This window comes from Lissotriton helveticus, chromosome 3_1 (genome assembly GCF_964261635.1).
Source record: "Lissotriton helveticus chromosome 3_1, aLisHel1.1, whole genome shotgun sequence".
Taxonomy (NCBI): domain Eukaryota; kingdom Metazoa; phylum Chordata; class Amphibia; order Caudata; family Salamandridae; genus Lissotriton; species Lissotriton helveticus.
Window position 1 is genome coordinate 458,411,018 of NC_136061.1, and position 22,081 is coordinate 458,433,098.

The 22,081-nt window shown below is 45.0% G+C and overlaps 1 protein-coding gene across 1 annotated transcript in view; it reads left to right on the top strand.

Moving 5' to 3' along the window:
• Positions 1-22,081, top strand: part of SGO2 (shugoshin 2) — a 465,484-nt gene that overhangs the window by 104,683 nt on the left and 338,720 nt on the right. Inside the window, exon 4 of the mRNA XM_078680340.1 lies at positions 6,963-7,040. Within this exon, the coding sequence (XP_078536466.1) occupies positions 6,963-7,040 (78 nt within the window). The remainder of the gene's footprint in view (positions 1-6,962; positions 7,041-22,081) is intronic.

Here is a 22,081-nt window from a genome sequence, read left to right on the forward strand (position 1 = left end):
TCACCCTCACGCCCCCTCACCCTCACGCCCCCTCACCCTCACACCCCCTCACGCTCACGCCCCCTCACCCTCACGCCCCCTCACCCTCACGCCCCCTCACCCTCACGCCCCCTCACCCTCACGCCCCCTCACCCTCACGCCCCCTCACCCTCATGCCCCCTCACCCTCACGCCCCCTCACCCTCACGCCCCCTCACGCCCCCTCACCCTCACGCCCCCTCACCCTCACGCCCACTCACCCTCACGCCCCCTCACCCTCACGCCCCCTCACCCTCACGCCCCCTCACCCTCACGCCCCCTCACGCCCCCTCACCCTCACGCCCCCTCACGCCCCCTCACCCTCACGCCCCCTCATCCTCACGCCCCCTCACACCCTCACCCTCACACACCCTTACCCTCACACACCCTCACCCCCTCACACCCTCACCCCCTCACACCCTCACCCCCTCTCACACCCTCACCCCCTCACACCCACACACCCTTACCCTCACCCCCTCACTCACCCCCTCACTCCCCCTCACCCCCTTACTCACCCTCACTCACCCACCCTCACTCACCCACCCTCACGCACTCACCCACCCTCACCCACCCTCACTCACCCTCACACCCCTCACCCCATCACCTTCACACCCCCTCACACCCCCCCACACACCTTCACACCCCCTCGCACACCCTCTCACTGTCGCTCACCCTCACACACCCTCACGCCCCTCACCCCCCACACCCTCACACCCCACACCCTCTCACCCTCTCACCCCTCACCCTCTCACCCCCACCCCCTCACACCCCTACTCACCCTCTCACACCCTCACCCTCACACACCCTAACCCTCACACACCCTCACTCACCCTCTCACATTCACTCACCCTCACCAGCATAGCATAACAAAACAAAGCATAGCATAACAAAACACAGCATTACAAAACACAGCATTACAAAACATAGCATAGCATAACAAAACATTGCATTGCATAACAAAACATTGCATTGCATAACAAAACATTGCATTGCATAACAAAACATTGCATTGCATAACAAAACATTGCATTGCATAACAAAACATTGCATTGCATAACAAAACATTGCATTGCATAACAAAACATTGCATTGCATAACAAAACACTGCATTGCATAACAAAACATTGCATTGCATAACAAAGCATAGCATAGCATAACAAAGCATAGCATAATAAAACACAACAAAACATAGCAATGTATAACATAGCATAGCAAAACATAGCATAGCATAACAAAACATAGCATAACAAAACCAAGCATAGCATAACAAATCAAAGCACAGCACTATTTGTGAAGCAACATTGTGGCGATGATTCATATCTTGAGTTACTGCTTCTTTGATGTGCAGAAAGTCTGAGACCGCAGTAGGACAAACAATGGTACAGAACCCATTCATATAAGGTGAACATTATTCCCATGTTCCACTCTTTGTTTTAACTGCTGCCAGGTTGTAATCAATGCACTAAAGTCTCTGAAAGAACCACTACAAGAGGTGAAAGTTACTGGGCTGTAATAAAAGTCCTCCAACATTCCTATATTTAATAGATCCACGTACCTGTTTTTGCCACGCCTCTTTACTTATTCATTCCCTTGACTTTTGCTCAAAACTGTGAACTGTGGAAGCTTCTCTGGATAGTTTAACTTACATCGTTTGCACATCCTTAGCTAGAATTGTATTGTTAATTTGAGTGTTAACTGGCATTTCGGTTCATCTTTACTACTGAAGATTCCCAGCAGGATGACCGGCAATTCTTCCAGGATATTGACTTAAAAGGTATGTACATTTTTCTTGCTGTACGTGCACATTGGCTTGGCAGGGAGAACACTTCCTAATTTCCAGCTATGAGACTTCTGCAATTTAAGCATGTAGAAACTTAGCAACTACTCGGTATTGCTTGTAAGGTTGAGGTCAACTTTTCAGTAATTTAGAGTGCAGGTGGAATATTTGCATAGTGAAGGGTTCCATAGACCTCATGTGGCTAACATCTTCAGTCTCTTGATAATGCCATTCCTATTCCAGATTGGTTTGTGTTCCATTGATTTCTCTAGGACTGTGATACAGGAGCCATTTTGGGTAAATGTGCATTTTATTGACATTTTAGGAAGTTTCTTATGTGTATGTGCACTCTGCAGACATGATATCATTTGAAAATTTAAAAAACCACTTGATCTAAGTAGAGGATAGTCACCAAAGCCTTAAACCTGGCCACTCATTTGTGAAAATCTTATGAAAAAGTAAATTAAGATAAATTAGTTTTGCAAGGCTGTCTGCGATCTATGTTAACCAGGTTTCATTTTGTTTCTTTGTTTGATAAAATGCTAGTTTGAGTTTCTTATCTCTTGTGCAAAACTGGTTGGCTATGGTTAGGCTTTCCTGTTTTCAGTTTCTATTTTTGGCAAATTCTGGTGTTTTTTTTTCCTGTTTTTTCAAGGATTTCAATACCTTAAAAAAAGTGGTTATCGGTGGTTACACATTTTCGTGCCATTTAAATCTACAGAAAGTGTTTTTCTGGTGTTTATGGAATGTTTTGCTTTTATTATTGCTTGCTTTTTGCACTGATAGCGCATGGTATATAGACAGTGTAAGTATAGTATATATAAGGTCCAAATAGATTTTTGCACATAAAGTTATTGTAGTACACCATACAATACTTCTTCAGTGAGACTTTGGTCATGTGTGCTCGCTCCTTCCTTCTCATGTAAACTTCTGTGAAAAGGCCCTCTCAATATTGGCACTTGAGATGGGCAACGCCAAAACAACCAGTACACAATTTGTTAACTCTGGCCACTGATGTAGCTTTCCATACCAATACTGGTTCACTTGAATATTGCGATTCTCGGGGTGGGGTCGGCAACATTTGCGCTGATTTGGGCGCTTATAACCTCGGAGTTATTGAAACGGTCAAAAATGATGCAGCACTTTTGAAACTACGGAGGCAATTCCCCCTCATGGGATCTGGAACAGAGTACCACAGTGAGGTTTCATTGACTTCAAAGGCCATTGATGGTGAAGGGTCATTTCTGTTCATCATTGCAAGCCATTTCTCATACATTGTAAAATAAAACTTCCTGAATTGCTCTTCCCCATTGCTTTGCTTACCAAGTGGCAAGCACTCTAACATGGAACATGTTGCAGTGCCAAAGTCACTAAAGGTGTCACCCAGCCTGCTCTCAAAGAGATGTTTCACATCTGCACCATTTATGCTGAACACTTGACACACAAGCTTGTTTTCAGACTCTAGGTTTTTTATTCTGTCCTCTACAGCAGTTATGTTTTCCTGTAAAAATCTAAGAGTGGAGTGTACTTTTTTCACATCACTATCAATATGGGGGTATTCACCAGCCATGGTGGCAACCCTTTGCTAATCTCCCTTTCCAAACACACACCATATACTCCTTCATCAATGCAATGTGTGTGCCACGCCTAGTACGAAGCATATATACAGACAGTACAACTGAACAGCCTCGGTAGCAGCTGCTTACTATTCTTCATGCTCCATTCCGGACACACCGTGTTTCTTGTTTCTCCAGCACTGCACTTACTTTGCGTGTGCCTTTCCTAGTGTGGGACATCGACAGAGCGCAAGTGACCGCCAACTAGCTGACAAGTAACTCGTGGTGTCTTCAGCAGCCTCGGTGACAGCCTCTTTCTATCCCACTCACGCTCCACCCTGGACGCACACTATTTCCTGCTTCTTCGTCACTGCATAGCATGTGTGCAGCGCCTAGAGCGAGAGAGAGAGGAACACTAGTGCATTGTGACCACCAACGAGCTGACAAGTCACTCAAGAGGTGTCTTCACCAGCATGGATGTCCGCCCCTTTCAAGAGTCCTTTCTGTAAAGTCACGGTTTCCTGGTTCTCCATCACAGTGTACCACTGTGCGTGTACCTCTTCTTAGTCTGATGTGTACAGACAATGTAAGTGACCACCAATGATTTCACAAGTTGTGTTATGATGAGCTCTTGCCCACGGGAGCTCGAGGACGCCTCGAGGTCTTGTGGTCACTCATATCGTGGAATTGCGGGGTTTGAATGGGGAGTTGAGACGGTTGGGAGCTAACGGTCGGAGCGGTATTGCCTGCCAAGTGTTGGTTCGCTGTCAACTGTGTTTCCTGCAATTAAAGTCACTGTTTCTCACTCATAACCTCCTGAGTGCTACTTAAGTTCACAACAATTTTGGAGACGATCTTGGCTGGTCACCCTGCTAACGTGCAGCCATCATTTGAAACACAGTGGTGTAAGGTTTTGCAGCACAAACTTAGAAGGGTTCCTGTTGTTGTAAGATAAGGTGTTAAAGTATTACTGGAGGATATGCTTAAGGAGGGGATTATTGAACCAGTGGAGGCCTCTGATTGGGTTTCACCTGATGTCATCACACGCAAGGCAGATGGCCGCCTGAGATGTTCCATGGAATTGAGGTCGCACAATCAGAATATCGTGGCAGACACCTTCCCACTGTCAAATATCAATGAACTTGTCATGTTACTAAAGGCTGGTAAATTATTTTCAAAGTTAGACCTTAAGAGCACATACCACCAAATCAAGCTCCACCCGGACTCAAAACCACACAACTTTCATCACTGTAGAGGGAACTTTTCAATTTTCCTGCATGCCATTTGGTCTCTTGTCTGCGGCCAGCGTGTTTCAACGTATGATGTCTCAAATTTTAAGGTTGTACCCAAAGTCTTGTATTTCCAAGATGACATTCTGGTCTTCGGTGCAACTGTTCAAGAACACAATTAAATATTAAATCAGACACTACAGAGAATTGCTGATGTTGGAATGACCCTGCGCAAGGATAATTGTTCATTTCTATCTGAAAGTGTTGAATATTTAGGAAACACACTGTCATTTGAAGGTGTTAAACCCAAATGAAACCTTTTCGGAGCCATTGAACAAGACCCAAGACCCATTGACCAAGATCAGCTAAGATTCTTTGAGTCTTATTGAACACTACGCCAAGTTTGTAAAATCTTTTGCTGGCAAGACTGAGAGTCTCCAAGCCCTTTTGAGATAAGGTCAAAGTTTTGTGTGGGGAACTGAACAACAAGATTGTTTTGATAGCATCAAGAAAGAGATCTTCAGTGCTGGCATCTTATCGCCTTTTGATGTCAATTTACAGTCCATAGTCATTGTTGATGCAAGTGCTACAGGTTTGGGTGATGTCGTCTCTCAAAAACATTGTGGAACGGAGAGCACCGTAGCTTCTGCTTCCAGGACACTGTGCAAGTCGGAAAGGAACTACTCAGTTATTGAGAGGGAGGCCTTGGCCGCAGCTTGGGGGAGTGGAATACTTTTGCAATTTTGTATGGGATGCTGAATTCTCATTACGATCTGAACATAAACCTCTCCTCACTATACTTTCTCCTGGAGGGGCTGGCAAAGGTTCAGCACGCTTAGCCAGGTTGGCAGCCAGGCTACAAGAATATCTACGTTCTTGAGTACATTACTGCTAGGCAGAATAAACAAGCTGACTGTTTATCTTGGTTGTCTATAGATAGTGCTCAGGAGGACAACCAACATGAGGATCCTGTTGCTTCTGTGGAGGATGTGGTGTGTGATGGGGCAGGTGCGTTTTCCCAGGTGCTTTGGAATGTAGAAATGTCTAGAGATGATACTCTTGGTGAAGTAATGCTCCTTGCTTTTTCTGGCAGAATTAGAGACAGTGAAAAATGATTATAGAAGCAGGCAAGGAACAAAAAGAAACCGGTAAAAGCAGGAAAATATGCTACAGCCAGTAGAACTGGAGGAAAACTAAGTCTCAAGGACAGGACCTAATGGAAAAAGAGGAGGCGGAATGCAAGCCCCTTTTAAAATGTATATTAAAAACAGTAGATTTCACAAGTAGGCGAAACCTAAAAATGAAGTAGACTGACAAATTACAACCATTCCGGACCCAACCACTAGATGGTGGAAAAAAATCCAGAAAATTCTTCAAGCTGCAAAACGACACCGATAGGTAAGAAATTAAATGTTATGAGCGCTAAATATATGCTTAGATTCTGACACAAATAGATGGGGAGTTCAGTTGCAGTGCCTGCACGGGAGTACATGTTAAAATAAGCTCTAGTGAACTGTGGCTTAGAAAATGTGGTTAATGTTCTAACTCTGGTAATAAAAAATGTTTCAATGTTCGTTACACAGGAGTGTTCGTATGATAATCAAGCAGGTAAAGCGCATGCTGGAATACTAGATCCAACTACATTTTCCTTATTTGTATCATAAAGATTCACTTTCATCCGACTGAATCCTTTGTGTGTTCTAGAATATGGTATTTATATAAATGTATGCTTTGCGTCAGTAGTATTTTCCACCATACACTGATTTTAATAGATGTTTTTAAAAGTGTAGGTAGGATTGACCCGGGGGTTAGTGCCGTGTTTCATAGATAATGAACTATGTGCACTGAATCCTGATTAAAGGAGCATGTTTACAAAGGCAATGGGGACCATACTTGAGGAAGGATAGTTCTTTCCCTATGTGTAGCTTACACAGTACACAAACTGCATGCGTTGCACAGTGGACAAGGGTTAATAAGGAGGTTTGTTCTGAGTTTGTAAGGGGCAAAGTTAGGGGTATTAAGTTGAGGTGAGATTGTCGAGGGGTGTAGCTCTTTTTTCTGAAGGTAATGAATGAAGTTACCGTTCTCAATGATGATTGGAGTAAATTATAGAAGAATTTGGCAAATGCACAGTCCTTGTTTTCTCTTCTGAGGAATCGCACATTTTCAACAGGGGCAGAGAATAATGTAATCATAGCTTTTGTGACCTTTATTACATTATAGAATGGTGCCAATGTGCTACAAACACGAGGTCTTAATTATAGTACAGAAGTTGTCCTCCCATATTCGAGGAACATTCAGACCATGTGAAGATCCGTTATCTCATTGCTAGGGAACTATCATTAAATGCATATTTATAATTTTAAATTTTTTTTGTTTGCAGAATAAAACTCTCAGAGAAATAGAATTCTTTATGAATCTTAACCTCAACACTGCGATAGAAGTCAGTGCCAACCCTGAGGTAGGTTCAAATGAAAATCTTTTGTTTTTTGATACTTTGAATATACTATTGATTACACTTTACTCGGTATTAGCGACACAACTTGTTTTCTTTATTTATCCTTTGTCTTTCTGTAACTTCTATTTTTATGATATTTGACAATCCTTCAGTTACCCTATTTTTGTCATCTGTTCAGCCCATGTAAGCGGTGTGCTCTGCATGTTTAACCCAATTATTTTACTTCCAATGTTCCCAGTGTTATAAAGTGAGTAAACAGAATTCCCACTTATGAGGGTCAAGTTCAGAATCCTTGTGGGGTCTGATTTATTGTAGCGCTGCCTTAGTCTCATTAAAACTGCCCCTCATGAATTGTTGTTTAGTGTCCTGTGGAAATCTCCATTCTGTAGGAATACCTTCTATGTTATGTCATACAAACTTTCTTCACCTTAAGAAAAACGTGTTTAGAATGGTGATTCTCCAATTAACATACAGAGGGAATGTTGATTTCATAAAATACAACGGAGGCTAACATTATGCAATTGCTTTTATTGCTGCCCCAACATGCAGCCCTTTAAAGAACATGTATTACATCACAAGTAAAACATTCCTTAGAACTTAGATAAACAACATGCAACAACGTAACTATGCATCATCCTCTTAAGGCTGCGACGAAACGTTAATCCCATCAGTGTTATCCTGTAGTATAGGTGACGAGAATAGAAACTTCACAGTGATGAATTCTCTAGAACAAATTTGAGAAAAACAGGTGATACCAACTTATAAGGAAATGTAATTAAGTTATCAGAGCAAGAGTTATACAAGAAAAGATAAAGCTATGAATTCCAGCAAATGCGAGAAGACATGCATAGTTAACATTGTGATATACCACACAGTATAAATAACTCTAAAGATGTTTATCTTACTGCACATGGTTGTGGACGGTGGCTTAATGTTAGCCTCAGTTGTCTTTAATGAAATCAAGATTCTCTCTGTATGTTAATTGGAGAATCGCAATTTCATTACAAGATTGGAGGCTACCATTATGCCAGTTTAAAGCTGTATAACGCCACACTGCTCACGTGCTCCACCGGCCTAAGGTAGAAACTTGCAACGGTGGAAGCACTGGACCAGTCTGTAGCTTTAAGTATATCTTAAAGTGCACCTCCAGCCCAAAACACTTTGCTGGCCATCGCACCTCACGAAGAATGTGCTCCAAATTTTTTTAAAAGCCACTCCTGCTTCTAACATAATTGTTCTAATCCATCTAGCGATAGTAGCTGTAGATATTGCTTTATTTAGTTTCACAAAGGATATCAACAATTGATTCTCACCAACTGGTCTAACATCAGACGTGCTGCTTTCGTAAGCTTACAAACAACTTACAACACGTAGTTTTTACAATCATTAAAATTAGGGTAAACAATACCCTGACATTGTTTTGGTTCTTTTCGGAATCCCGAAATAGACTCCATCTGGAGAGTAGTATCTATTGCAGATTTATAATATTCTTCTGAAAGAAATAAGGCAGAGTAGCTAATTTCATAGACAACTGTTTTTTGAGAGGTAAGGGTTGTCAGGCCAAGACATAGAGGTCCAATATAAGGTTAACGTTCCATTGAGACTGATATTTAGCCCTGGGAGGATGTCCAAGTCTTATCCCTTTGATTACTCTGCCGATCAAAAGCATGATCTAAATAATTCTGCCAAGAAATTGCCGATTAAAGGAGCATCCATGGGATCCAAATCCCGTTCCAGGCACCAACTAGTCCATTTTCTCCATACACCTGTGTACCTTTTCCTTGTTCCTGGTGCTCATGACTCATCCAGTAGGCTTTTAGCCTCTCCTGAAAGACCCCAGTATCTGCTTGATCTCCTGAAATCCTCCAAACAATAAGGTTCATGTTTCCTTCTTGTAAGAAAGGATGTTGCTCCCCTTCTTGTCCTAGGAGAAGGTCTAAATTCCCTGGAATTAAACATGGGATGTCTGCTGCTAGTTACAAGACCCCCGGAAACCATACTTGTGTGTCCCAAAAGGGAGTTACCAGTATGATGATGTAACTCTCTCTCAGTACTTTCAGTAATACTCCCTGGATTACAGAGAACGGGGGAAAGGCATTGCAGCTCTTCAAGTCCCAGGATTGGAGCAGGGCTTCCACTCCCATAGCTTTGGGATCTTGTCTCCAGCTGAAATATTGTTTCACTTGCTAAGTTATTCTGCTGGCAAACAGATCCACCTGATCGGGCCCCCAAATATTCTGAATTTTTGGGAAGGTTTTGCGTTTAGTTTCCAGTCGCTTGAGTCCCTTAGAAACCTCAAGTTCCAATCTGCCCTTATGTTCTGGTGACCAGGAATTAATTCTGCTTTCAGTAAAAAGAAATTTGGGTCCAACAAAAACACCAAATTTCCTTGGCCATGTCTGTGAGTACTATCGACCTTGCGCCCCTTAGGCGATTGATATAGGACATGGCTGTGAAGTTGTCTAGTCTTACAAGTACTATACTGTTCCTTATGGAGGACTTGAAACGCATCAGTGTGTTTAAGCCAGCCATCATCTCTAGACCATTTATGTGAAGTAACGTTCCTCTTGAGACCATTTCCCTCCTGTCTCTGTCATATCTAGCCTCTCACCCCATCCCAGGTTGCTTGCGTCTGATCCCACTATGTAATCTGGGACATTCCCGAAGATTACCTTCCAATTCCTAATGTCCAGGTTGTTCCACCACCACAGGAGGTCCTCTCGTACCTCTTGAGACAAAGGAATCTTGTCTGAATAACACAGACCCTTCCTCAAAGCAAAAGATTTTAGTCTCTGTAGGGCCCTGTACTGTAAGGGACCTGGGGAAACAGCCTGAATAGGACAGTAGGCCAACCACTCTTGCTAGAGAGTTTAGACTTAGTGCATCCTTTGAAAGGACGTAAACTACTTTCTTCTTTATTTTGGACAATCTTTTCAGGGGTAATTGGTTTGTGATGGTATTCACCTGAAACCCTAGGAACTATAGGTTCTGTGTAGGAGTTGTTACAGACTTTTCTGTATTGACAATGAATCCTAGTCCCTCTAAAAGGTCTATTGTCCACTTCATATGTATTAACAATTACTTCTGACTCTGTGACATTATCAACATATCGTCTAGATAAATCAATAGCTATTTTTAAAGGCTACTACAGGCCTTAGAATCTTGGTGAAGCACCAAGGGGCTGATGAGAGGCCAAAGGAAAGACAACATAATTGATAAATTGTCTCCTTCCATGTGAAATGTAAATCTTTTTGTGAGTAGTAATCCATAGGAATTGTGAAATATGCATCTTTGAGATCCAATTTGACAAGCAAATCTTTTTCTTGTAAAATGTCCCTCAAAAGATGGATACCTTCCATTTTAAAGTGTCTATATACTAGCAAGATGTAATGTACCCTTTTTGTAACATTTGAATTACCTCTAATTCCACTAAAGCTGATTGATCTTGATCTAAGATCAGTTCTCTGGGTTGGTGTTTTTGGTAGGGTGAGTGGGTAAATTCTATTTTGAACCCTTTTACGGTGTATAGAACCAAAGGGTCCTTTGTTATCAGGCACCAATTTTTGCTGAAGAGAGGTATTCTTCCTCCTACCTTTAAAAGGGAAGAATCAGAAGGGGTTAGGAGTCATACCTTAATGTCCACCTCCTTGGAATCTGCCTCTGCCGCCTCAAGCGCAGGGGCATCAACCTCTTTGTGGAAAGAAGGTATTATTTTCACTGAATTGTCTTCCGGAACGAAGTTGAATATATTGGTACTAGGACCTCTGTTACCCGGCTGTCAGCCAGTCCCATCTGGTCGGCCCTTCTGAAAACCCTACTAAGAAACATGCGTCTCATATTAGACTGAACTGTGCTACGGCTTAAATGTTGAAACAAATTTTTCCAAGATTGAAATTAAATTCTCTCCAAAAAGTAAGCGATTTGGGTCGCCCTTTGTATGTTGTTAGCCAAATCTCTCAACTTAGGTTTTATCCTCATTAGAATGGCACTTCTACATTCAGCCGTCAGGCCAGCGCTGGCTTTTCCCAGGAGGCATAGTGCGCGTTGGCTCCAACGACACAGTAGATCAACATCTACATGGGTGCCCTTCAGTGAGGCTTCCTCAGCCAGATCTAATATTCTGGCAAAAGAGCCAACATATCTAGAACTTTATCCTGGCACTGTTTGAGGTAATGTTCAAGCCCTTTTCTGGAATCCCTTCCAGTTTTAACTAAAAAAGGTAATTAGTTCTGGGTCTAAGTTTAGTGTGATCCCAGATTTATTGTCCAAGAAGGATCTAGGGCATTCGCCCCTCATTAAGTTTCACGTTTTCTTTTCCAGGGAATTGCAGATCCAAAATGTTATGAATTTTGATAAGTGGTTCATAGGCCACCAATCGGACCCTCTTGGGTTTGTGATATTGTTTGGATCAAACATTTCCACCCCTGTAGGGTCTTTAATGGCCTTAGAGTTAGAAGGCTGTTGAAGGTCCTCATCGAGAAGGTCAATATCTAGGATCCCAAGAGGATCGTAGATATATTCGTACTCATCCTCAGGGTTTATATTGTAGCAGCCTATGCTTTATTTCCAGTGTGTAGACTGGGGTCCTTTGTGCCATGAAGGTCACTTGATCTTTTCGTGTCGTAGGTGGACACCTGAGCTATTTACGCCAATAAGGCTGCTCTTGCTTGTTGTGCCGCAATTTGTTGCGCAGTCTGCCTAGAGATTGTTCTCACTTTTGTAGCGCACTGGCTACCATTATTGGTAATAACATTAGTTAAATGCTTAGTTTCTTTAAGTGCCTTACTGTAGGGGGTTCATCCGTAAGGAAAGAATTCACCGGTACAAGACGAAGTGGATGGAATTCCTTCTTTAAGGTAGACATCACAAGGAGCAGCATACAGCACATCTAACCACTCCTGAGGTCCCAGCGTAACTGCCAGATGCCGAACCCTCCACATCGAACCCCCCACCAGCATCCCACCATGGCATTCTAATGACCATGGAGATAAGGACCTAACAAATCTTCCCTCCTTAAACAACAAAAAAGGAAACTTAAAAGGAGCTATAAACCATTACAAAAAGAAAAAACATGAGCCAACAGGAATATTAAAAAGGCATGGTATGTGAACAGAAATGAACAGAAGAAAATGTAACATAAGAAACTCACTGTAAAACATAATCTTTTAAATATTGAGGAGTACCTACTCTCCTGAGACCTGCTCTTGACAACACTGTGCCATCCCAGACACTCCCTTCCCAACATGGAGCTGTCGAAAATAACTTGTTCACTCTCTCCCAATGGGCGATTCTCAATTCCACAATTTTGAGAGAATGTAGCATTCCCACCACCCGTGTTATGAGCACAAACCTCACTAACTGACTTTGAAGGGGAACGTCCGATCAAATCAGTAATTGTCCTTGACAGGCACATCGTGGTCATCACCAACTGTCAAATCACTCCTCCCCAACACCACATTCCTCTTACTCCACCACTTGCCATTTTCAACTAAAACAGCATGTTTAGAAACTTTGACAATGTGTGTTTTAGGAAAAAACTTAGTTTCGCAGCGTGAATCTATCTGGATTCACTATGCTGTGCATTATTCCGCGGTCTTGTGGTTGGGTCCGGAATCGTAGTCTTTTCTTTGTTTGGTTTTTTTTTTTTCGTAGCCCAGGTGGGCGTCGGCGTCACACCTCCTTGGGTGTATTTCCGGTGACGTCGGCATGCTTCCTGCGGAAGCTCCCTCTCTTGGGCGCCATCTTCAGATTCTTTTTTCCGCGGTCGGGTCTGGATCGTTCCCGTTTGGGCTCCAGACATTTTTGGAGAATGAAGAAGAATACAGAAATTGGAAGGAAAACATCTCAGAAGACTCCAGGAGACTTAATCAACCAAGGGCCATCGAAGAAGTCGAAATCTTCGAGAACTTCGACGCCCGTCGACGAACGCACGACCAGGGGTCCCTGAGCGCTCAGATGGACAACACGCCGTTCAAGTTCTGCCGTAACTGCCGCCACAAGTACGCGCAGAAGGACCAGCACCCGGTTTGCAACCTTTGCCTACCGGTAGATCACGAAAGCAAGGACTGCAACGCCTGCTCCGCCTTCACCCCGAAGACCCTTCGTGTGAGAGAGAGACAGAGGGTAGCGCACGCCACCCTGCAGGGAAAATCCCCGACTCCATCCCTTTACGAGCTGGGGATGTCTTCCGAGGAAGAGGACAACGCTGCCGCCGAAGACCACAGCTACACGGTCGTAGAGACCGATTACACCAAGACTTCTGATAAGGTAGGAGACTCTACGGCCCCTAAGAGCACGAGAGACCCTGAGTCTCGAAAGAACGAGGGCAAGGCTTCGAAAGCGCCGGCGCCAAAATCTTCGGCGCCCGCGGCTACATCCAGGCCCAGCGGATCCTCTGAGAAGGAGTCCCCGGCGCTGAGAGCTGTTGAACAGCAAAAGCCGTCGAAAATCGTACCCGAAAAGGATCGATCGACGTCTAGGGAGAAAGACCCTAAAGCACCAATGCCGAAAGACGGTTCGACGTCGAAAACTTCGGCGCCGAAGACCAGCTCGGCGCCGAGCCAACCACCGGAAAGGGCGGCCGAACCAGCCGACGCGGAACACGCAGCCGAGATGGAGAAAAAGAAAAGGCGCCTCGAGGACGAAATGGAGAACATCTTGCAGCGGAAGAAGGAATTCGACGCCAAGATGAAGGCCTTCACGATTCCCCACAAGACAAAGCCACAGGTGGTGGAGGTTGTCGAGGAGGAAGACGATGACGCCTATGAACAGGCGCCGGACGTCGAGGAGATCGACCAGGAAAACGAAGAGAGTCCCTACTATAGTTACGACTATGAGGAGGAAGAGGACAACAGGACGGACGCCGGGTCGGCTCCCTCTGACTCACAGGAGGTGGATTATCTGGAGGTCGACACCCTAAGCCCAGAGGAGGCGGTCGACACATATCCCTCGAGGCCCTCGCCGCCGGACGACATCGGAGCCTACAACTCGGTGATATAAAACTGCCGCAGCAGCATTCAGGCTCAAGCTCGACGAAGAGAAGCAGAAAGCAGACTTCTTTCTGGAGACGTTGCACCCTACTCAAACAAAGAGCCAGTACCTGCCAATGCTCGACAGTGTCTTGGCCCAGGGAAGGGAAGCATTCAAGAACGGAGAAAAAATACAAACATTCCTCAAAAGACCCACCCTACATTCGGGGCACGGTCTCAGCAGACTCCATCATCACAGCCACAGCAAGAAAGAGGGCTAATGTGCCCACTACTTCTGGGCCGCCTCCAGATAAGGAGAGCAAGAGGATGGACCTGGTGGGCAGAAGGATTGAACGGAATGCCGCAACCCACTGACGCATGGCAAGTTCCAACGCCCTGATCAGCAGGCACATGTACCAGATCATGGAGGAACTGGGTCAGTTGGTGAAAGACCTGCCCCAGGATGCCAAGCAAAAGGCCGAAAGACTGGTGGAGGAGGGGAAGAACGCGGCAAATTCTTGCCTCAAGACGGCCCTGGATGGGGCAGACACCTCCAGCAGGCTCATGATGATGGGCATCACTGAGAGGAGACACGCCTGGCTCAGGGTTTCAGGCTTTAAACCCGAAGTGCAACACAGCATCCTGAACACACCGTTCAACGGCGAAACACTGTTTGGAAAAACAGTTGATGAGAAGCTCAGTCAACTGAAAAAGGATAACTAAACTGCGAGATCCATGGGAGCATTGCAGTTCAGAGGTAGCAAAAGGGGTGCCCCGTCACGGAGGCCCGGAGGCAGAGGTGGAAACCAGCCGGGTACATCACACCAGGTTTTCCAACAAACGCACCAGACAGGCTCACAAGCACAGCCGGGTCAGCATAAGCAGTCCTGGCAATACCAGCCAAGAGCCAGTCCTTTCGAGGGAGAGGAAATGGACTTGGACAGAATAAAAGAGGGGGTCAGCAGCCCGCCTCTAAGTGACTTTGCAAAACCCTGTGTGCCCACCCACAGGAAAGATCCCAGGGGGCAACACGTACGGAGGGATCAGGTGTTACACAAACTAGACACCTACGACCACATAACACCAGTGGGAGGAAGATTACGATTTTACCTTCAAGAATGGAGAGAAATCACATCAGACAAGTGGATTCTCAACATCATCCAATTCGGCTACTGCATAGAGTTGGAGGGGATGCCAACAAGCAGAAAACCAAAAAGAAGACCACTAGCAAACAAACAGCTAGAGCACCTTCAGGAAGAAGCAAAGGAGCTCCTGCAGAAGCAGGCCATAGAACCGGTCCCCTTCAGGGAAAGGAACCAAGGGGGTATATTCAACGTACTTCCTGATACCAAAAGTAGAAGAAACAATGAGACCCATTCTGGACCTAAGGTTCCTGAACAAATTCATAAGAACGCAAAAGTTCAAAATGACCTCCCTACAAGAGGTGCTCCCACAGTTGCAAATCGGGGATTTCATGGTCACGATAGACCTCAAAGATGCCTACCTGCACATCCCAATGAACAGAAAGCACAAGCATATGCTCAGATTCACCATCGGAGAAAACCACTACCAGTTCATAACACTAGCCTTCGGACTAAAGTCAGCACCAAGGGTCTTCACAAAGTGCCTCGCGGCAGTCGCAGCGCACCTATGAAGGCAAGGAATACACGTATACCCTTACCTGGACGACTGGCTAGTGAAAGCAAAGTCATACCAGAAATGCAAGCGGGACGCACACACAGTGACGACCACACTCATAAACCTGGGGTTCTCCATCCATTGGAAGAAATCATCAATGGAGCCAGAACCAGTGAAAATCTTCCTGGGAGCACAGATCAACACCTTCCAGGGCAAGGTGGTCCCCAGCGACAAGAGGGCGAGAGCGCTGGTGAAAGAAACTCGCCTCTACCAGAAGGGGCAAGCTCGGACAGTGAGGACTGCGAGCAAGATCATGGGCATGATGGCATCATGCATCCACCTAGTACCAAATGTACGACTCCACATGCGACCCATTCAAGAATGGCTACAGGAGCAATGGTCACAAGCTACAGGCAGTTGGGAGGATCTAGTGGTTGTAACGCACTCAGTGCAGAAGGAAATGACATGGTGGAACATGGAGAACATAACAAGGGGAAAGCCTCTAACACCCCCAACACCAACAGTGACCATCACCACAGACGAATCCCTGAAGGGATGGGGCGCTCTCATGGAGGAACTCAAAGTGAGAAGACTGTGGACGCCAGCAGATGCGACAAAGCACATCAATTACCTAGAATTGAAGACAATCTTCCTTGCACTGAAAGCTTTCCAGACGAGACTGTACAAGCACAAGGTATAACACACAAGCGATGTTCTACATCAACAAGCAGGGTGGGACACAGTCAACCATGCTTTCGTCGCTAGCGCAGGAGATATGGAGATGGGCCATCCCACTCAAGATAGGCCTGCTGGCCATACACCTACCAGGGAAGGACAACATACAAGCAGACTGGCTCAGCAGACAGACATCGGCATCCCACGAATGGGAGCTCAATGCCCAAGAGACAAGGTGGTTGTTCGACAGATGGGGAACGCCATCAGTGGACCTTTTTGCCACACGCCAGAATGCAAAATGCCCAAACTTCGCATCCAGACGCCCGAGGAGGGATCCCTGGGGAATGCCCTATGGATAGATTAGTCCAGGACATTTGCTTACGCTTTTCCCCCGATACCACTGATGCACAGAGTGCTGAGCAAATGCAGAGCGAGCAACATGACTCTGATACTGGTCGCGCCGAAGTGGGCCAGACAGACATGGTACTCGCAGATAATGTAGATTACACAGTGTGCACCCCACAGATTCGGCAAAAGGAAAGACCTGCTCTCCATGCAGAACCGAGAAGTGCTGCACCCAGAGCCAGAGAGCCTGAGCCTGGTGGCATGGCTCCTGAGGACATAGAGTTTGCACATTTGAAACTACCAGAAAGCACCCTAAGGGTTCTTCGGGAGGCACGAAAACCCAGCACTCGAAAGTGCTATGTGGCAAAGTGGAAAAGGTTCACAATGTGGTGCAGAAGAGAAAAACTTCACAATAAAATAAAGAAGGACTCCACAGTGCTAAAGTACCTAACGCACCTGCTGGAGAATAACCTCAGTTCATCCTAGTTAAGAGTCCACTTGGCAGCGATAGTCGCCTACACAAGGGGAGAGACGTGCAGGAGTTTCTTCACTTCACAGGTGGTGAAAAGATTCCTGGAAGGAGCGAAAAGGATCGCACCACCAAAGCGGGTGCCTCCACCGGCATGGAACTTGAACATAGTCCTTACGGAACTCATGAAAGAACCCTTTGAACCACTTCACAAGGCCTCCCTAGAGATGCTAACTATGAAAACAGCTTTCCTGGTTGCAATAACGTCCCTACTCAGAGTAAGCGAACTTCAGGCACTGACGCTACAAGAACCCTACATACAAATACATAGTGATAGGGTTGTGTTGCGAACTGACCCACACTTCATGCCGAAGGTGGTGTCAAAATTCCACATGAACCAGTCTATACAGATACCGAGTTTTTTTCCAAAAACCAACAACTAGCGCAGAGCGAGCTCTGCACACCCTGGACGCCAGAAGGGCAGTCATGCACTACATTGAGAGAACGAAGGGACACAGGAAAACAAAACAGTTCTTTGTGTCATTCGCCAACAGTTTCATGGGGAAAGCAGTAACCAAGGACACTATTGCACGATGGATCGCACGAACAATTCAGCTCTGCCACAAGCGAGCAGGACAAGAACTAGCAGAGGGGACACGTGCCCACTCCACTAGGAAAAAGGGTGCTACAATAGCCTTCCTGGCTAACACACCCATACAACACATATGCCTGGCGGCAACATGGGCTTCAGTGCACATGTTTACGAAGCACTACTGTGTGGATATACAAATGAACAAGGAAGCGCAAGTCTGACAAAAGGTGCTCCAACACATATTCAATAACCAACGCTCATCTTCCACCCAGCCGCCACAGAAATAAGAAACCGCTACAAAATCTATGCACAGCATAGTGAATCCAGAAAGATTCACGCTGCAAAACGAATAGTTTTCTTACCTGTCGGTATAGTTTTGGAGCTTGAAGATCTTTCTGGATTCACTAGCGAACCCACCCACCTCCGCCAGAAAGATGAGGCTGGAGAGAGAAAGGTGGTTAAAAACAGAGACATGTAAAAAAAAAAAAAAAAAAAAACATTTTTAAAGGACTTTCAAGGTTAGAAGCGGTAAATCACTTAATGGAACATTGCCATTACTTCGGAAACAAAAAAAACACGGAAAAAAAGAATCCGAAGATGGCGCCCAAGAGTGGGAGCATCCGCAGGAAGCATGCAGACGTCACCGGAAATACACCCAAGGAGGTGTGACGCCGACGCCCACCTGGGCTACAAAAAAAAACAAAGAAAAGACTACGATTCCGGACCCAACCACAAGACCGCGGAATAATGCACAGCATAGTGAATCCAGAAAGATATTCAAGCTGCAAAACTATACCGACGGGTAAGAAAACTATTCGTTCCCTTTCTTGACTCCAATTGACCTCTTCACTTTGACAAGATCACCAACTTGAAATTTAATTTCTTTTACTTTGTTGTCAATGTCATAACTAAGCTTCCTTCTTAATTGTGCCTTTTCTGCAGTCTCACGTAATTGCTTAAGATCTGGTATCCTGTTGGCGCACCTGTTTTTGACCAAAACCCAGTTGGGACTTAACTTGGAAGAACCAGAACGTCCTTTAAGAAGAACAAAGAGCGAAACCCAAGTTACAGAATGTGGAATATTGTGATAACTCCACAATCTTTCTTGAACAGCTTCAGGAATAGTCTTCCCCCTGCTCAGAAGTTAGCAATCGTCTCTTTCAACAACCTGTTTACTCTCTACACCATACCATTTCCTTGGAGACTGTACATGGCCACAGTTGAATGTTTGACTCCCATGCTTCTCAAAAGATTGCATCAAGTGAGATTTAAACTGTACCCCATTGTCTGAAACAAGCACTTTGGGAACCGCTTCCCTGCGGAACAAGTCTTTTAACAGATCGATTACAGCAATAGTCGAAAGTTCAGACAAAAATTTACATTCGACCCAACTTTGAATAATAGTCGACTAGAACTAAAGCAAATTTCATATCAAGATTGTACATAGGACCAATGAAGTCTATTCCCAGTTTTTCCCATGGACCATTGGGAAAGGTAACTGGGTGAAGGGGAGTGCTACGTACCTTCACAGTTTTATCTGCCATGGAACAATTTGCACATCGTCCCACAACATTTTCTACCTCTACATCCATCCCTGGCCACCAATAGAATAGCCGTAGCCGTTTCCTTGTTCCAGTCATACCAAGATGAACTTCATGAGCAAAATTGATCAGTCTTAGTTTAAACTTCCCCGGAGGAACCAGCAAATTCCCTCTCAAGATGGTATAGTTTTCAGTGGTAATATCTTTTACCTTGTGAAAGGGGCACAAACTATCACACAAGTTCCTTTCATGAGGCCGACCCTTGCTAATAAAGCTTTTAATTAACTTTTGTAATTCATAAATTTTGGAACACTCCAACCATTTGCTAATAGCCCCCTCCAAAACAACCAAACCATCAACACTCTCTAAGTCCTCTTCATGAGAGTTGACTTGTAACTCCTCCACAGGACATCTTGACAGAAAATCAGCATGAGCGTTTTTCCTCTCCAGGAATATGCTTAATGACTAAATTAACTTCAAACATTCTAGACAGACGGACAGCAACCTAACAAGTCTAGGACTGACCTTGTTATGATCATTCTTTGACAACAAGAAAACAATTGGCTTTATTTATTTATTTATTTATGTTAGAGGTTTTATATAGCGCTGGCTGGACCCGGGGGTATCGGAGCGCTTTACATTTTAGAGACAAGAAAGGTCAATAAGACAGGGGACATACATAGCATCAATGTATATAAACAACATATAAGTCTCCGCCGACAGATTTCAAAATGATAAATATGGGAAAAAAGCACAACAAAATGTGTAAGATGTGAAATCAAAAATATCAAAAAGGCACAAATTGAAAAAAGAGGCGGAAAATTGCAGAGTCAGGATAGGGGGGTTAGTGGTCCGTTAGGTTGGTAAAGGAGAGAAGCGGGAGGGGCAGAAGTGGGGGGAGGGGTTGGAGGGGATGCGGGCTGAGGGTGGACAAGGGAAGGGGGGAGCAAGGAGGAGTGAAGGTGGTAAACAGGGAGGGGGAAGTGAAGAGGAGGAACGGCGAGTAAGGCTAAAAAAAAAAAGGGAGGGCGAATGCATCTAGGGTCGTACAGATGTAGCCAGTGGAAGAGAACAGATATGGATTAGGGTCCCCAGTATTTATTGAGGAGATGTAGTTTGAGTTTTTTTTTTAAACTGGAGTAGGAAGGGTTGCAGCGAAGGTCAGTTGGAAGGGCATTCCAAATGCAAGGAGCGTTGCCGGAAAAGGATCGAGATTGGGTGGTTTTCTTTTTTAAAAGGGGGGGATAAGAAGGAGGGTGTTTGTACTTCTCAAGGAACGGGAGCAACCGGCTTTAGTGAGTTTGCTAGCGAGGTAGGTCGGTGTATTCTGATGGAGAATTTTGTGTGTAATGCAGGCTGTTTTGTAAGTGGATCTACCTTCAATGGGGAGCCATTTAAGGGTTTTAAGGGCAGGGGATATGTGGTCGAATCGTTTGCAGTCTGAGGTAAGCCTAGCTGCAAGGTTAAGCACAGATTTAAGAGGTGCTAGGTGGATCTTGGGAATTCCGGTGAGAATGGCATTGCCATAGTCGATGCGAGAGAGACCAAGGGATTGGACTGCTAGTTTGAAATAATCGATCGGGATGAAAGGCCTGATTTTCTTAAGGTGGCGGAGAGTGAAGAGGGCTCCTTTGGCAGAATTAGTGATTTGACTGAGGAGGACAAAGATAAGGAGCAGTTGAGGGCGTTAAGGTCAGAGATCCAATTCTGAATGGGGAGCTGGTTATTTTTAGGGGAAAAAAAAATAATTTCAGTTTTTTTAGGGTTGAGTTTGAGGTGGTTACTGTGGAACCAGGATTGAATCTTGATGAGTGTTGTTGAGGTGAAGGATGTCAGCATGAGTTTTAATCTTATAATAGAGTTGGGTGTCGTCAGCATAGAGGTGGTAGTTGATCCCGGCTTGTTTAAGAATGAGTGTGAGGGGTTCCATGAAAAGGTTAAAGAGAGTGGGGGAGAGGATGGATCCTTGCGGAACTCCTAAGGAGATGGAGGTAGGGTTAGATAGGCAATTTTGGATTTTGATTTGTCGAGAACGGGGTTGTAGGTATGAGACAAACCATTTGCGTGTCGTACCATTCGGGCCGAATCGATCTCTAAGAACATTTAGTAGAGCAGAGTGGTTAACAGTATCAAACGCTGCAGAGAGATCAAGGAGGATCAGCAGGCTAGATTCACCATTGTCAAGTGAGTGGTGGATGTCGTCAACAATGTTTAGCATGGCGGTTTCAGTGCTGCATCATTTCCTAAAGCCAGATTGGAAGGGGTCTAGTAAGTGTTCAATGTGTTTATCTAGTTGGAGAAGGACACATTTTTCCAGGGCTTTAGAAAGAAGGGGAAGGTTGGAGATGGGACGAAGGTTATTGAGGTCGTTTGGGTCTGCCAAAGGGTTTTTGATAATGGGGGTGATTTAGCCTAGTTGCAATGAAGTGGGAACACAGCCGGTGGCAAGGGAGCTGTTGATAATAGAGGTCCAGGAAGGGGTGATGATGTGTTTGAGGTTTTGGACAAGTTTGGAGGGGAGAGTGTCTTTGGTGTGGGAGGAAGGCTTGAGTCGTCGAGGCCAGTGGGAGCGGAAGCAGTTTGATTGCGCACAATGTTGAATAGTTCTCTTGGCCTATTCTGAGCTCGATCTAGTTGTGACCTGAAGAAGGAAGTTTTTTGTCTAAAGATGCGTTTTTTGGAGGACGATCTAGCAATTCTGAGGCGGGTCAGGTTAGGAGAGGGGTGCTGTCCCCTCATAATGCCATAATCTTTCAGTCAGTCTGAGTCTACGTCTTTCATTATTTAGGTCTGTGTTAAACCATGATTTGGAGGGG